The sequence below is a fragment of the Thermobia domestica genome, chromosome 2 (genome assembly GCF_964235325.1).
Source record: "Thermobia domestica chromosome 2, izTheDome1.hap1.1, whole genome shotgun sequence".
Taxonomy (NCBI): Eukaryota; Metazoa; Arthropoda; class Insecta; order Zygentoma; family Lepismatidae; genus Thermobia; species Thermobia domestica.
Window position 1 is genome coordinate 80,283,822 of NC_137455.1, and position 17,350 is coordinate 80,301,171.

General features: G+C 33.5%; 1 protein-coding gene across 2 annotated transcripts in view; it reads right to left on the bottom strand.

The window, feature by feature from the left end:
• The window catches only part of LOC145673308 (uncharacterized), a 529,331-nt gene that overhangs the window by 21,432 nt on the left and 490,549 nt on the right, over nt 1-17,350 (bottom strand). Inside the window, exon 7 of one of the 2 annotated variants that reach the window (XM_081742918.1) lies at nt 1,038-1,099. The exons of the other annotated variant lie outside the window; for it this stretch is intronic. Within the exon in view, the coding sequence (XP_081599044.1) occupies nt 1,092-1,099 (8 nt within the window). The 3' untranslated portion in view covers nt 1,038-1,091. Of the gene's footprint in view, nt 1-1,037; nt 1,100-17,350 lie in introns of those variants that run through there. 2 annotated transcript variants of the gene reach the window in all.

A 17,350-nucleotide genomic window follows, 5' to 3' on the forward strand; every position in this document is an offset into this window, starting at 1 on the left:
TGTTTGAGTTGTGCGCAAAAATTTCCCTATTCTAATACAAGAAACATAAGTACTCAATGAACTTAACTCTAAACTAGTAATACAAAATAGATTTAATTTTGAAAACATAATATCATAAAATATTCGAAAATTTCAATTTTACCCAAATTTTCCGGTTTTTTTTTCAAGTTCGGGAAAACCGCAAAAAGACTCGACTCGTGCGCATCCCTAGTTGAATCTCAAAACTTATGCTTATTGGTAATATAGAATGTAAAATATATTGTTAGCAAGCACGTATAAAGTATGATAAGGTAGTACTGAGTGATTCATAAACCATGTATGCATTTTTCAATTGACGTCTATTGCCTAATTATAGGCTTCACAACAATAAAAATACACTAATCTATTCTATTTTACGTGGAAATTGACTGAAATTCGCGACACTGATCTTTATGCTTGTAAAAACAAGAACAAATTCTATTTTTTTTAATTTTATTTAAAAGTGGGAAGAATTAGGTAAGACTCTATGAAAATTTAATGCACGGCACCAAATTTGGCATAAGGAAATGTATGTTCAATTCCTAGACCAGCTTTCGACAGAAGCAAGATTTTATACCTGGACAGTTCAAATGGTTCAATCTGTAAGTAGTGTTATTTTTATATATTTTTAAAATAATGTAAAACTAGTATGTAAAGAAAGAGAGAAAGAGTAGATTTGTAGTATAAAGAGGAAGGTCGTATATTAAAATTTTCAAGGTAATAGAAGACAATAACACGCATCGCATTCAAATGTTCTGAAAATATGGGTACAATTCTGCAAATTGCAGTTTGAACATCCCTGTGTCCGTGAGTGTGATAATAACATCAATAACCGAATAATTTATTTTCTAAGATTTATTTTATAATAATTTGAAGCATTATTTGAATTACGATTCAAATTCAAAATATACAAGAGAACGTTCAGAATTTTAAAAAAAAAAACAACATAAAATTTACTATTGTAGCACATACTCATATTTTAATATACTTCTGAGAATATTACAGAATAGAACTTACAGTAGGTGAAAATAAACTCCTCCTAGGGCTATTAGACTGTGAAGTATTGCCTTGTTTCACTTACCTAAAATTTAAAAAAAGAATATAAATAATTTTAACCCTACTTATAGAAAATTATAAACTTAATAAACAATATTACAACACGAAAATAAATATATGACACAACTTACATTATTCTTATCATTAAACAGAAATAATTTCCAATTGGACTGAGAAAATTACAATTCAAAATTAATTTTGCTATATAAAAAATACGACACCCAAAAAGTAAAATAATAAGATCTTCCGAGAACAATCTGTATCGATCATGGCTTATAGTGACACAGCTGGCCTAACTTATGGTGTCAAAAGGAAAATGCTATAGGTTGCAAGACTCTCCTCAGCTGAGCGGAGCTCCTTAATAAATATTGTGACATACATAATAAATACATATGTCCCACCCCTAATTGTTTTTTTTTTTTTTTTCGTGCGTATGAAACCGGAATTGTTACATGGAACACCACCAGAGTCCGTAGCAGTATGCCACCCATCAGTGTGGATACAAATAAACACGTTCACCCAATAGTTTGAACATTTTGTTAAAGTTGTAAAACCATCACCTAGCGATCCTGTTCTGCTCATACTGGATAGAAGTTATTCACACACCCGGAACCTAGACATTATCCATATAGGAAGAACCCACGGTGTCATTATTCTTTGCTTGCCCCTCACTTGACGCAAAAGCTCCAACCTCTGGATGTGAGTTTTATGGGTCTGTTTAAGCAGCTCTGTTCACAAGAAATCGATCTCTGGCTCGATAATCATCCGTTTCAGCAGGTCTTTATGCCTCATGTTGGTGCGATTTTTGGTAAAGTCTACATACGAGCTGCAAGTATGTAAACTGCAATCAGCGGTTTTAGAAAGTGTGGGATTATTCCTTTCAATCCTAATGTCTCCGACGGCAGTGACTTCCTATACTCGTTCAAAGTGGTATCATAAATACCAGTTCTACTCTTGCAAACAATGACCCTGTTCCTTTGGGAATACAGCAGTGACATCCCTCTTTCACCATTTGACATACGACCCTCTCCAGCATTACCAGGTCCGTCCACAAGTGGTAGGCAAAGCGGACAAACTGCAGTAATCACCTCATACCCTTATTGGCATGCATTGTTCACGCAAAAGTCTGCAATTTCTGCCGCATATAAAGGAAAGAGCAAAAGAAATATCTTGCGAGACGCACTAAAGCCTTCAAAGCAGAAGGAAACGACTACTTCTACATCAAAAGTGTCTCCATCACCTGATAAAGATGTGTTGGATGCTTGAGATGAGTACATAAACTTTATGCCGGAACAAACAAAGAAGGGTGGCATACATACAAATGCGACTTCCGTGTATAAGTAGCTATGACTGTACCCTTATTTCCTTCATTTGCAATCTGTATAACATAATTAGTGCTGATAAACCTGTTTATCATCTATCAGTATGTTATTTGAAATCCTATCCGAAATTAGGCACTGCCGTATCCGAAATTTAGAAATCAAAGTATGACTTTTTACTTTTGCACAGTTTCATAACGTACCATACACACGGCTTGAATATTTATGTTTAGACTCCATCATGTCCTGCTTACTTTCATTAATATTCAAAAACTTTATTTCTCACACCTGACATCTTGAGGTTTGCTATAATTATCCGCGTGACACAGCTCAATTGTTTAACTATCGAAATATTGGCACCTTCCCCAAATAACGTGCACTCACAATAGGCAGTAGCGTCATTTCAGATTTGGCTTGGGGGAGGCAAGACCGCTTGATATAAGTAAAATTTCGCGTTTTTCACTGATTTACTACTATTCTATTGACAAAATCTATATAAATCTCAAACTCAGGAGGGGGCAAATGCCCCTCCCTGCCCCCCTAAATGACGCCCCTGACTATAGGTCGCATTTTTGTTTCTCAAATAACGAACTATCAGTAATGGTCGCATTTCTGTTTCTCAAATTATATAAATCACCATAAGTAGAAAAATCTGATTCAATTCTAGAACATATGAATTGGAGATTAACAATATCGTGTGCATGGATTTTCTCTGTAATCCCCAGTTTCTTCCCACTATTTTCATTTCAGCAATTCTATTATTCGTTTCCATTAACCTCTTCACTTCTAGCATCCAGTGAGATATCTGTTGCCTCAACTAATAAAACCGACATCACTACAACCAAATAATCCATGATTAATATTGAAGATAAAGCTTAATTTGCTTTCATTTGCCGGATGTCACACATTCATAGATGCAGAGAAATCCCAAGCCACCTTGTTTCACTCTTTATATTTCCTTCGCGTTGGAAATTATGAATATTTCCTTATTGAAGACAACATCGTGTGAGTGGCGTTTCTTGACGTTCTCCTCCTTTCATTAATCATACGTTTCCTTCAGCCTACAGTCTGTAACAGTGGGAGGTACAACTAGAAATATCATTTAAGTATATTCTCATATATATAATGTTTTCCTTTAATTTTATTAGTTCACTATGTCTCTATTAGCTTACACGACAAGAAAAACTTGGAAGGTTACTGGATGACTTTAATCTGTACGAGATTAAAGCGTATTTCAGAAGTTCTCTCAAGTAAATTGATCAAATGGTTGCGGCGCCACAGGTAACTGTAATTAGGGAAAAAGCTTACGAACCATCTCTAATCCGTGACAGTGCAATTTACCCTTCATCCCATTCCTCTATTAGCTCCAAATATTTCGATGAACGACAATCGGAGTAAACAAAAACAGGAACTGAATATAGGTGAACAGGACATCGAAATGAGTAAAAATATCTCGGAGTAAAGTTCGTGCTTTTTTTTTTTTTTTTATCTATTTTGAAATATCAATATTTGTCAGAATAAAAGAACAAAAAAACTATATTATTTAACTGATAGATTTTCAATTGTGTTACATATAGTAGCTATATTAAGATTATTAAGAGAGGTGTAAGGGGGTTTGTGTGGGTATATCTGTGTGATAATTAGCAATTAAAAAGAAAGCACAAAGAAAATTAAAAAAAAATAGTTTCAACATGTTAATTAACAGCAATGTATTTACTTGCGTGAAAGGTTTTTTTTTTTTTTTTTTTGTTTAACTGTTGGCTTTCTGTTCACGCTCATGAAACCTCTTGATGCTAACAAGCAACAAAACACTGATGCGTCATTGCATATTAAACAATACAATGATTTGATAAATTGCATCTTTTATTGTTATTGACACGTGATAAGGCAAAATAATAAAATGCATTTCAATACTGACAGCTACGTGGGCTTAAAGTCTTTCAGCACAGAACATCGGCTCCACGTCGTTTGCCCCAATAAAGGTTCATTACATGATGAGGTCAATGTCCTCATTGTGTCTTGTCATATGGCATATATCATACTCAAGTTAACTAGAAAAATACTATGGTTTCCTACAACTAAACATTCTATTTCTTCTTTTCGTGTAATTGTATTCTAATATGTAGTGCGACTTAAGGACAACAGGCGATGTTTCGATGAAATCTTAGAAGAATAATTCTTCTAATGTATATTTTGTCAATTTTACTGGATCACTGCTCTATTATTATCTTATTTACTGTTATAACTTATGGATATAATAATAATAAAATAGTTGGACATTGGAATCAGTGCACCTATTATTATTGTTTGTTTCAGGAAACCAAGTTCATATCCTTTTGTTTACCATTTCTTTTTGGCAGGCTTCCGATCTTTTCTACCACAATTTAACGTAATTCAAAATTTTTACCACATAATTCTTTCCAGGACAATATGCAACAGGAGTTCCAGATGAAAACGGACTATTATTTAAAAAGCAGTTGAAAAACACCTATTGTACGTCTTTCCTGATTGAAAGACTTCTTCTTCTTTTTTTTTTTTTTTTTTTTTTTGATTCTATCATAGATATCAAAATTGCATAAAGCAAGACCATTGTCAAAGTAAAGTAACGCGAAAAGTAGTTCCATGTTAATTATTGAAAGAAATGCTTTTAAAAGCAAATTCTTAATATGTTATTTTGAATGGAACAACATACCAAACCAGACGCAAAATTTTGCCTACTTTTATTAAAATAACGTATTAACATTTAGTAAGGCAACTTTTAGTAAAGGGTTCTTTACTGTCTTGAGAATAGCACTGCCTAATTCAATCATTCTTCAAATATAGTGACGTACGCAAGGAAGATTCGTTGTTTGAACCTTTCACTTGAGCAATATATTACGCAAAAATAAACACTTACCATATAAGATATGTATACATCTGAAATTATATGAACCTGAAAGTTTGACCTCCCTTGACGAAATTCTGTGTACACTACACTACTAATAGGCTAACGAATCTATTGAATAATTTACCAAGTACTGACGCTAGAAATGAAAGATAATTAAACTAACAAAATCGAAAAATTGTAGATGATCTATTTGTCTCTTAAAAGTAGAATTATTTTTTGGACTTATATACTCTCTTATCGGATAGAATTTTTTAAAAAATCAACTGAAAGATTTCACACTAATTACTTCATAGAAAAATTAACACTTTCGAAGTGGGGTACATTCTCAGTTAAATTTTCATAATCACAGTTTACTTTGATTTTCCTGATAAACTATTTCATGACAAAGGTCAATAAATTGAGCATTCTTATAGGCCTGAGGAAGTGTTATGCTGTAATGTTACTTATACATGTTTAATTTCTCACAGTTTATTTCAATACTATCGAAGGGAGATCGAGACCGATACGATGATTTTCAGCTCGAGACGAGATCAAGACTGTATTGTCTCGTCTTGTCTTGTTTCGATATTATCCCTAGACACATAGTGGGTACGTAAAAATCAATTACTGAAATTGTTAGGAGTAACACTCTTTAAAAATAAGCTTTAGGTTCATATTACATCTTTATATTATAATCTCTTGTAAATAGGTCATAATCTGATCTCTTGTAAATACCTGTAAAAGGACCAACAGCATTATTCAGTTATTGTATCAGAAATATGAAGAATCTGATTCTCACAGTAATTCATTTGTGATTCACGTGTGAGAGAGCTAAATTTTAAATAAAAGAAAAGGTTTTGAAGTAAAGAAAGAAAGTACTGGGTTTAATAATGCTGCTAAATTAATGATATATGCAATACACTACTAAAAGCGTAGAATGAAACATTTATCAGTATTCTCCATTGTTTGACCGCAAGCTGATATATAGTACAGATTATCTGACTAACAATACAAGCAACTAGGCTTACTCCCTTTCTATGTTCCACGAAGAGTTCCCACTGCATTCTCTTACATTGTTCCATAAAAAAGGAATAAATTTAAACTAACTCGTAGCTCTAACTTTCAATACACCCTTCTCCTGGGTATGGCATTATTTTAGGGCCTTTGATGTACTACTTACTATTGAGTACGGTGGATGCAAATCTCAATTTGTCTCCAATCAGTCGCCAGCAAAACTTTGAAGCAGTGTCATACGCATACATTAACGCAATAACAAAAGGTTTACGTAACCTAAGAGTAGTCAAACATTTCCTTGTAATATTAAGATCTCTCTTTTTCTAAAGGGAAGCATTCTGCTGGATTCCGTTTGTAACCTCAAGTAACATATTTATGATTCTTAATACCGGTATATATTTTTTAAAATACATTTCTTAGCTAGAGCCTTTAAAATTTGAGTATGGAAAGAATGAAGAAAATTAACAGGATAAAACGGAAATGCAACGATGAGAAAGTACTCAACAAAATGGCAAAGAGAACAATATTAAATATAGCTAAAATAGGAAAATCAAGTTGTAGAACAATGCGAAAAATGTTACAGATGTAACTTTAAAAAAAAACGAAGGGCAAGATTATAATTGGGGGTGGTATTCGAGAAGATAATTCTTAGTAAGAGGTTGGTGAGGAAGTGCTATCCATGGAAACTTTTTGGTTTCTAAAAAAGTCACATCATACTAATAGCCAATATTTATGATAATGATGATCTTAGCTAAGACACAATAATTATTTCGCTACTTAAAGACACAACATGCGAGTTACAGAAACAAAATCTCTATATTTAAAGAGTGTCTAAGTTAGCAATGAAACCATTCACTAAAATGGGAAAAAACACATTAGATGTTTAATATTTTCACTATGGTGCCTATCAGACTGCCATCACGGGAAAACATATGTTAATATGGCAACATTGAACAAAACTGCAATTCATGTGTATTTACACGCTAGAGTTACGATCAGTCCACTGAACTTGCATGTAAATTGATAGTGAAAGAAAAAAATGACCTAAATAAAGGCAGCTATTTCGAACTCTGAAATTGTGATTATTGATATGAATAGTACACATAAACTGCAAGATTTAATATCAAACTAATAGAGCGAAATAAATATTGTGATTTTTTTAAATTTTGATCAATTATAAACTATTTCATCACGGTAATTCAAATATTGGTTCTTGTTATTTAATGCAACTATAACAACAGTATTCAGAACTAAAAACAGAGTAATTCAAGTAGTCTTTGCTGTAGAGTTAATGTAGATAAATTGGTGAAAAGCCTGAAGACAATAAAATAACTATTAAACATTTCTGACTTCTTCGTTACAGAAGAATCTAAAATATTAGTGATTCTAGTTACATTTGCTTCTTTTCACTTTCTTTCTTTTCATTTGTAACCAAGCGCTGCTTTTGCCAGAGATGAACAGTAAAATTTCACCTTTGATCTTTCCCATGAACAAATCCACTCCAATTTATCTCGGAGCGAACTTGAAATTACGAAATGGACAGAAGAAAAATACGAGCACATTATAGAAATTAGAGGTTGTTATACTTGTAAACTATGTTCTAATGTTTACAACTTCGTATCAGTAAATGCAATACTTAAAAGTGATCGTTAAGAGATATGTATAGAATGAATTTTCCTCTACCCTACCCTTATTATTTGGTATGTGAATTATGGAATACAATAAGAACGAGTTCCTTCAGGGAATCAAAAGCAAAGTAATCCATATTAAACTTTACTCAAATACTGAAATTCATGGGTATTTCCTGTGACTATCCCAATTAAAAAAAAAAAAAAGTGACTAGGAGATGAAGAACATAAAAAATTTAGAGAAAGAGTGAGATAGTATTTGGAAAATGTTATTAAATGAACTAATTGTTGTTTTTAAAACATTACTTATAGAACAGAAATTCGGATGCCTGACAACTGTGACGTTATAAAATGTGCAATATGAATCCATAAAGAAAACTCAGGAAGTACTTGTTAGTTCATTTAATAGTACGGGCGTCTCTGGCGGGGGGACGCGTCCTTCCCAATATTTTGAAGTACAAAATATTTAATATTCAACTCTGATTTATTTACTAACGATAGAATACCATATAAATAATAATAATTATATTTATTCGGTATATAATATTCATGCTGTGAAAAGATTATATCAGTCTTTGATATGTCTCAGGGGGTTCGTGAGGGTAAGCAGAAAAATAACAAATGTAATCGAAGATAATAAACAGGTTGGGCTAGGTACTACTATTTAAGTCACTTCCTTTAATGTCCCCCCAAATTTTACATACCAGAGACGCCAGTGTTTGATAGTATTTTACAATTACTATCCAGCTTACATTCTACATTCTTGATTTCAACATTCTTTTTAACAATTCACTAATTAAAAAAAAAAAAAAACGTTGAGAGTAAGCGTAGTGTAGACTTTTAAAGATATGCGTCTTTACAAGGTAATAACCGCAGTTTCTTAGTTTTTTCCAAAAGGAACTAACATTTAATTGATGATAGAGAATGTTTTCAACATCTGTAAAACAAATTAGACTTTGTAATTAAATATAAGGAGATAATAATCTCCCTTATATTTAATTATGTCTAACTAGCAGCGTTCACCCCGCTTCGCTGGGGTCACCCCGGAACGCAATAAACCTTGTTAATTAGATAATTTTTACTTTTTCGCTTTGAAGCTTGAGCGCGAAACTGCCCCTCTGGCCCTGGGTCACCAAACGATTTAGCATCGAAAGTTGCGTTAAATATCTATTAATCAAGCATAGACTACAAAAAGTTAAAAAGTTTTTATTTATAACTTTGGCCATATGGCCACGTATAACTTTGGTAACGTTTTTACATGAACTAACTTTTTTTTATACGCGCTCGCGCTTTGCTGCAACAATGGAATTTCGGTCCCTTCGCTGCGGTCACCCCGGAACGCAATAAACTTTGTTACTTAGATAATTTTTACTTTTTCGCTTTCAAGTGATATGATAAAAACCATAGTAGATTGCAGTAAATGTTAACATTATATCGCCTGTCATTTATGTTAACCCGCCGAGTGACACGGTCATGCGGGTTGCATATAAATACGTTTATTTTTACCTATGATGAACTAACAAAGGATTTGTACGTTATGGACACTTGAATGGTCAATTATCTCAAGACACTGGTAATTAAAAATTAAAGTGATATGATAAAAACCATCTAGGGTCCAAATCCTAATAACCCCCCAAAAATGAAAGAAATTGGTTCAGCCGTATTAGCGTGATGAGGGAACAAAGGATTTGTGCGTTCTCTTTTATATATAAGATTAGCAAGAATTCCCTGAGAAAAGCATAACGTTGTATCCTCTGCTTTTGGGCTAAGTAAATCTTTCCAGTAACTAAAACACAATAATGTTATTGCGAAACCCTAGAGGGAAATCAAATGTAACGAACAAACTTCTACTACACTTGCACATATTTTATAATGTAATATGCATGTAGCATTTGATTTTCTTTTCATCATTCTATTGCTCAAAGAAGCAAGAACACACTAAAGGAAGAAAGGACATTCCCAATTATCACGAATACTAACATTATATTAATCAGCAGAATTTTTCTATTGCTGAATTGAGGCAAGGGCTGCTATATAAACAAGAAATTACCGGTGTAATGAGGTCCCAGTGGAAAAACTAATGAAACTATTGTTTTCGATTTCGATGCGCTGCCTTACATTATGTACACACCCCGAAATTGGCTTTTTTTTTTTTTTTAAAGTATACAGATCGAAAGTGAAATCAATACACTCAAATACAAACGCTTAAGTACATTTCAATTTCAGGGAAGAAACCTTACGTTGTATTTGCGTATTCAATCAGACGGGGTTTAGTTAAACATCCTTCTTATATAGTGCAATTATTTGGTAGACTGGAACAGAGATATTGACAATTCATAGGATACCATATAAAGTTATAAGATCTCAACTGCATAACAAATTTTTCCTATACCTTATTACTAAAATAAGGTTTGTCTCACTCATTGCAAGTGCTTTAAGTGTAGCGTGGAGATCATTTCAAAATATTATCCTCCAAAATCAAAACTTTAACCTCAAAATTGTAAGTCATTTTTTCAGAAAATATCTTTTGGCCAAAGATAAGATTTTTCCGTAATATCGCATGCACACGTACATTAGGTAGATTCATTCCTGTTCTGCCTAAAGGCCCTCCAGCATTTTGTAGAAAATATGTTCAATTATCTTTAGGCAGAACGGGAATCCCCCTTCTGCCTAACCTTCGCAGACACGGAATTTTATGCAGGGAGGAATCTTTCAGGGAAATGCAGAACCGAAATGCTTGACTCTTAGCGTGTTTTTAATTACGAAGAGTAACTGATGTTATTTGATATATATTAAATTCATCCTTATGAGGTAGCATATAGCAGTCTTTCACTTTGAGTGTTGTATAAAAATTACTATTGTTATTTATTTAAATTCTGAAATACTAATCAAGATGGGTTTTCAGTATTTAAAAAAAACTATTTCAATAAAGTGAAGAATTACAGATAACATTTTAGATGCGTAACAGTTGAATAAAAAAAAAATCATCCTATTATTAGGCTGTGCCTAAGATTCTGTCCCTTGAATTTTATCAATTTTGCCAGAATTTTCCTTGGGTCTGTCCTCTTGGACATATTGTCCTGCATTCATAATAATATATTTAGTAATTCTTAGGGATGCGCACTAGACAAGATTTGAGGTTGTCTCGTTTCAAAAATTTGCTTTAAAAGTGATGTCTCAACTCGAAAAAATGTATATTTCTCTATTGGAAGAGCTACATCTCGACTCGTATTTTGGCAGGGAACTACCCATTTCTTCAAGTTTCGTCATAAATTTTATTCTACTTTTTCTTCTCGGAAAAATGACTAGGATATAATTCTGCTATTAGCAGGTTTTTTTTTTAAACCTTAGTAAAGACAAATGTGATTTAAAAAAAATACCTGCAGGGAAATGGAAAATTGATTGACTCAGTTGCAAGAAAGTCGTTTGACATTGTAACTGAAACAAACATAAAATAAACTTACTTCGGTCTAATATCAAATCATTTTACAACAATATTTTATTCAGTTTCCAGTAGTTCATCTTCATCACGCTACGGCTCGTAGTACGTAAAATGTGCCAAGTTCACATCCTCGAGGACTATCATATGACGCTGCTTCTGATTAAAGATGCGTCTACTGAAAAATAGTTTCAACTTCAATCCTACTAAAGTAATTGTAAACTTCGAAAAGTGGTTATCAATGTCATTGCTAGTTTTTTTTTTTTTTTTTTCGATGCGGTCGTTCGCGGCCGTTTCTTTCATTATACCCAATGCTTGTGGCAGGAGCAAGTGAGTGATATTTTCCTGTCAGGGGCGGATCCAGGACAGACTTCTGGGGGGGTGTAATACTGCTACTTAGAGCTACTTTTAAGAGCTCCAACTCTGGGATGGATTTTATTTATATATAAAATAAGAAAGTTTCCTCTTCTGGACGGGGAAGGGGGGTCGATTGCCCACGATCGCCCCCCTGGATCCGCCCCTGGTTCATGTACATTCAAGAAAATGATCCGGAAGTACCAAATGCAGGAAGGTTTCATGACTATTTATAGAAAACATGGCTAGACGATGTAGACACTAATTTCACAAAGTAAGTACGATATAGTTATTACCTTATTTTCTACAGTATTTCACTAACTGTTGTTCATTTGAAATGATTTTGCCAAATATGATGCGGTTTTGGTTTGGGAAGCGAAATCTACGTTAGCAGTGATTTGTATTTCATTCTGTACTCATTCAGTCTTCTTAGTCCTTTATTTAGTATTAAGTACGTTTTTTCACTAGTTTCGTTTGGCATTATTGTATTGCTTAATGTATTTTACAACTGTGAGAAAATCATAACTTTCCGGATAGGAAATCGTAGGTAGTGTCTTTAATGGAGTACAGTAAGCGTAATCACTACTCTCATTCCATAACCATTCATTTTAGAGATCAGCATGTCAGTACGAAATTTTAACATGCTCATACCAGATATCTGAAATTAACGCCTTATAGTGAGTGATGATTACAAACTGAATGCTTATAAATTCAACATGTTGCTAACAACCAACCATTGACACTATGCTTTATATTCGTTTCAGTTACAATGTCAAACGACTTTCTTGCAACTGAGTCAATCAATTTTCCATTTCCCTGCACGCATTAAAAAAGAAAAATCACATTCATCTTTACTAAAGTAGATGTGAATAATACCGCTAATAACAAAACTGTATCTTGGTCATTTTTCCAAGAATAGAAGTAGAATAAAATTTACGATGAAACCTGAAGAAATAGTTATTCTTCTTCCAGAATCTGTTACAATTACTAAAGAAAAAGCCTCTAGATAACACCCCTCCCCGTACAGAATTCCCCGTCTCGGAATATTAGGCAGAACGGGAATTCCTGTTCTGCCTAAAGATAATTAACAATATTTCTACAAGGTCTGGAGGGTCTTTAGGTAGACAACTTAATAATCAGTAAGCCTTGATACCTTGTGAGTTAATTTTTAATTCTCCAATGTGTTTAAGTCTACGTCAATATAAGAACATTGCCCGGAAAATACATCATGATTGAACTACGACTTTAAAGATGATCACATACGGACAATTTCTTACTTGGATAACAGCTATGTGCCGTATATCTGACAAGTAAACCTTACGTTTGGGTGAATCGAGTTGCTGACTGAGACTCATATGAGAAAGTAGTACTAAATGTGGTCAGTATTTCAGTGAAGTTGTAGGTGCGAAGCTCCAGGGGTTTAGGAGATACAGCTACCAGAACATCACATGGAAGTACAGAATAGTATTCATACAGTTGGAAGTAAAAGCCCTGTAAGACCTCTTGTAACGACAAAAGGTGAATAACAAATATATGTGTACATATTAGGACTAGGGGAAGTCATATAGTAAGGGTATACCTGACGGCGGCCATCTTGATATCCGCCATTTTGAATTAAGGTTAAGTTTTTAAAATAGGAATAGGGTCATGTGATACATGATTTAAGACGCAAATTTAATCAGAAGAACAATTTTGACGTTAATTTTGATTTACGCGCAATTGGTAAAAAGTTACAGGGAAATTAAATATTGTTGCAGCATATGTATTAGTCCTTTACCCTACCTTGTAAATTTTGTGTTAATGATAATAATTAAAAAGCAGGCGGATAAATATTAGGCCTATGGTAAGAGTTGCCTTGATGGCGGCCATGTTCAAATCCGCCATTTTGAATCAGACAAAAGTTTTAAACAAAACGCATAACAGTGACACCTTATTAATAGCAAATTTTACCATAAATCCAACGGTATAACCATTTTTGCTTTATCATTAACCAGCACAAAATTAAATGGGAATAGAGTAATGCAATAGATGACTTTGGGCTAGAAGTTAATCAGAAATACAATATTTATCCACCTGCTTTTTATTTAATTATTATCATTAACAGAAAATTTACAAGGTGGGGTAAAGGACTAATACATATGCTGCAACAATATTTCATTCCCTATAACTTTTTACCAATTGCGCGTAAATCAAAATTAATGTCACCATTGTTCTTCTGATTAAATTTGCGCCTTAAATCATGTATCACATGACCCTATTCCTATTTAAAAAAACTTAACCTTAATTCAAAATGGCGGATTTCAAGATGGCCGGCGTCAGGTATACCCTTACTATGACTTCCCCCTAGTCCTAATATGTGCCCATATATTTGTTATTCACCTTTTGTCGTTACAAGAGGTCTTACAGGGCTTTTACCTCCAACTGTATGAATACTATTCTGTACTTCCATGTGATGTTCTGGTAGCTGTATCTCCTAAACCCCTGGAGCTTCGCACCTACAACTTCACTGAAATACTGACCACATTTAGTACTACTTTCTCATATGTGTCTCAGTCAGCAACTCGATTCACCCAAACGTAAGGTTTACTTGTGAGTACTATCAACATCATCTGGTAGTGGTTGTGTTAGGATGCCATTTATCACCTGGATATAGTTTGTTATCTGATATTAACAGTCCATATATAGTCTCTATATATAATCTTAATCAATAATATAGTAATATACTGAAAAACCTAAAACTCTACTTATAAAGTCCCTGGTTTGATCCCAGCTCGAGCACAGGGTTCTCTCGTTTCCTACCACTTTATTCATTCCACCATTAAGTATTTCTCATCATCACCATCTCCTCTAGCCTAGCCGACATAACCGTGGGGCGTAAAACTGGGATTTCATTTCATTTTCATTTTCTACTTCTATAGGTGGAGAGACTCCCCTCTCCTCCAAGCAAAACCTAAAATGACGCTATTGCATCCAACCAATAGCATGCTAAAGACCAAACTGTACAAGAAATTAAATGATTAGATGATTACACGACTATTACTATATTCAGCAAAGAAAGTCCTACTCAACACGACAAACAAACATAAGTATCCGTTTGATGTATGTCATAATGACTAGTATCAGATGTGCCCAAAGGTGAATTTTAGGGTATAGGTTGTATCCATTAGATCTGGGGGATGGGGCAATTTTGCATTAAAAATGCCAAAATCGAATTTTAATTATGTCATAATGACGCTCTTAAAAACGGCAAAATGTTTCGAAATTTAATAAAATTTAGTCTACATAGCAAGTTATCTTGGTTTTGTCACAACCAACTTCGGCCTCTTCTACTATTACTACTATTTTTTTTCATTTTTTTCTTTTTCGGGAAAGAGAAAGGTAAATTTGGATGTTGCGCAAACACTTCGAGGAGGGGGACGAGAACCGCTGATTATTGTTAAGTGTTCCACAAAAAACATGCATTGTTAGAAATTTTCAAATGAATGAACCCGATATCTCACAATATCACTCATCAGTGGTTCGTGTATTGCGACATCTGCTTCAATCCTAGTGTACGTTTCTCAGAACAGTATTTTTGAGAACGTTAACATTGGAAATATACGTGGTATCTAATAATTTCTACTTCTTCCTATATTATTACGCAAATACAGAAATAATTTTATTAGTAAATACATAATTGAATGAGCGAATTAAAAAAAAATAGTTTAACTTCCTGGACTTCTCTTCAGGGTAAATGCAAGTAAATAAATATGAAATAAATTGTGGAATGAATGGAAGGGAACGGACAAAATCCTGACAATGAACCAGAGAAAGAAACTCATATGGGCTGGAATTTCACACGGAACCCTCACACTAGAAGTGAGCGCTCTAATATTGTTAGCATGCCCTCCCTCAATGGTTGATACATAACTAAAATGAAGTGAATTTGAATCTACAATGTTCGTTTATGAGTTTTAAACATAGTAATAACAACTACTAGAAGATACAGATACCCTTGTTTAAATTTAAGTTAAAGCAAATCATAAAAAGCTTATTTCATTTCAAACTACTTGACGCACAAAGAATCTTTCTTAAATAAAAAATTTATATTAACTCCTTTAGTCTTCTGTTATTTTCTGCGGTTCAGAGATGAAACTATGCTAAATAAATATAACTTGGCAGTACTCTTCGGTTGATGCTATACAAAAGAAAGAGCGGAATTAGTATTATTACCATAAGACTATATTATTGCGCTTCTGCTTTTAGAGTAGGAAGAGAGATTTCATCACTTCCTGTATTACTTCACGCTTATTATCCTATGAGGGAGGTATAAGAAAGGCCTTGACCATCAATTGTGTAGCAGCGCTTGCTTTAAGCAGATTATGTCCTCTTGTGCAATGTGCCGCGGAATAACTAAGCACCAACTTCCTAACTTCTTGGCCCACCTCGCACTAGATTAATTCAAGCGGTCGGCGCAGAGAGGATCATTTTGGAACAGTTATATCTAGTTATTTCACGAGACAAGCCGGAAGACTAAGATAAATCAGCGGCGGACACTTCAGTATGACTTTCGCAACTCATGTGCATTTAAATTCCATTTCTTTTATCGTTCGAGATATATTTATTCTTTGACTCTTGCTCAAATTTTTCTATCCATGTGAATTGTATCGAACAGCACTACGAAAGCCACAGTATGTCCCATAAACGTTATGTTGGTCTCTATCGTTAACTGCTGGTTGCGGGCCTAGCTCTGTCAAAATTGAGGAAATGCTTTTAATCAACCAACTGAAATAAAATTTTTAAAAAATGGTCTGATTGCTTTAGAAAAATAAAGATCAAGCAGAACGACGAAATATTATGGTATACAGTGCTGCATAACACGTTATAACTCATAATCAATGTGTAAATATTTTAATTGAAAATCATTAGAATATACGTATATGTAAAGAGGCGCGTAGTTCAAGAGTTCCTAGAAAATTCTAAAATGTAGTGTTCTCTTTTCCGAAATTTAATTTAGTTTGAAAAAAGTTTATGTAAATTTAACAAAAAAAAGGGGTATTCAACAATATATTTTCTGCGCTCGACCCTAGCCACATGTCACCCTTTAAGTGGCAAAATTTCCTGTAAGTCCCAACACAAATATCTTGTTGTATTTAGTTTCTTAGTGTTATACCATGATTTTATAACGTGATACTTTGGCTGGGTAATAAGTATTATGTACGCTGTAGAAAACAATCGAGTGGTTATTTTTTTTAAGTAACCACTATCCATTCAGGCATGCAGTGAGAACTTATGAAAGAATGGGTGGTTAGAAATACAACCACTATCACCTAAAGGAAAGGGTTTTAAAAGAAAATGAAGAAGAAGCACTGTTTCTAAGTGTTGAATAGCATATATTTTAATCACGCTCAATCCTAGCCATAGGAACTGAATACACGGTTCTGATGGGAAAGCAAAAAAAGAAAGAAATCATTAGTTTCAACCTACCAATAGGCAGAATACTCAATAATAATAATAATGCTCACTATGAATATGAAAATGTTATTGCAAAAAGTTTCTAACTATTATGCTAGATGATCGTTCAGGCAGAACAATATAATCTAACACGTTGCTACCTAGTTAATTTATCCACTTATCTTTTTCAAATATACGGATTTACTGCAAATGCATTATTATT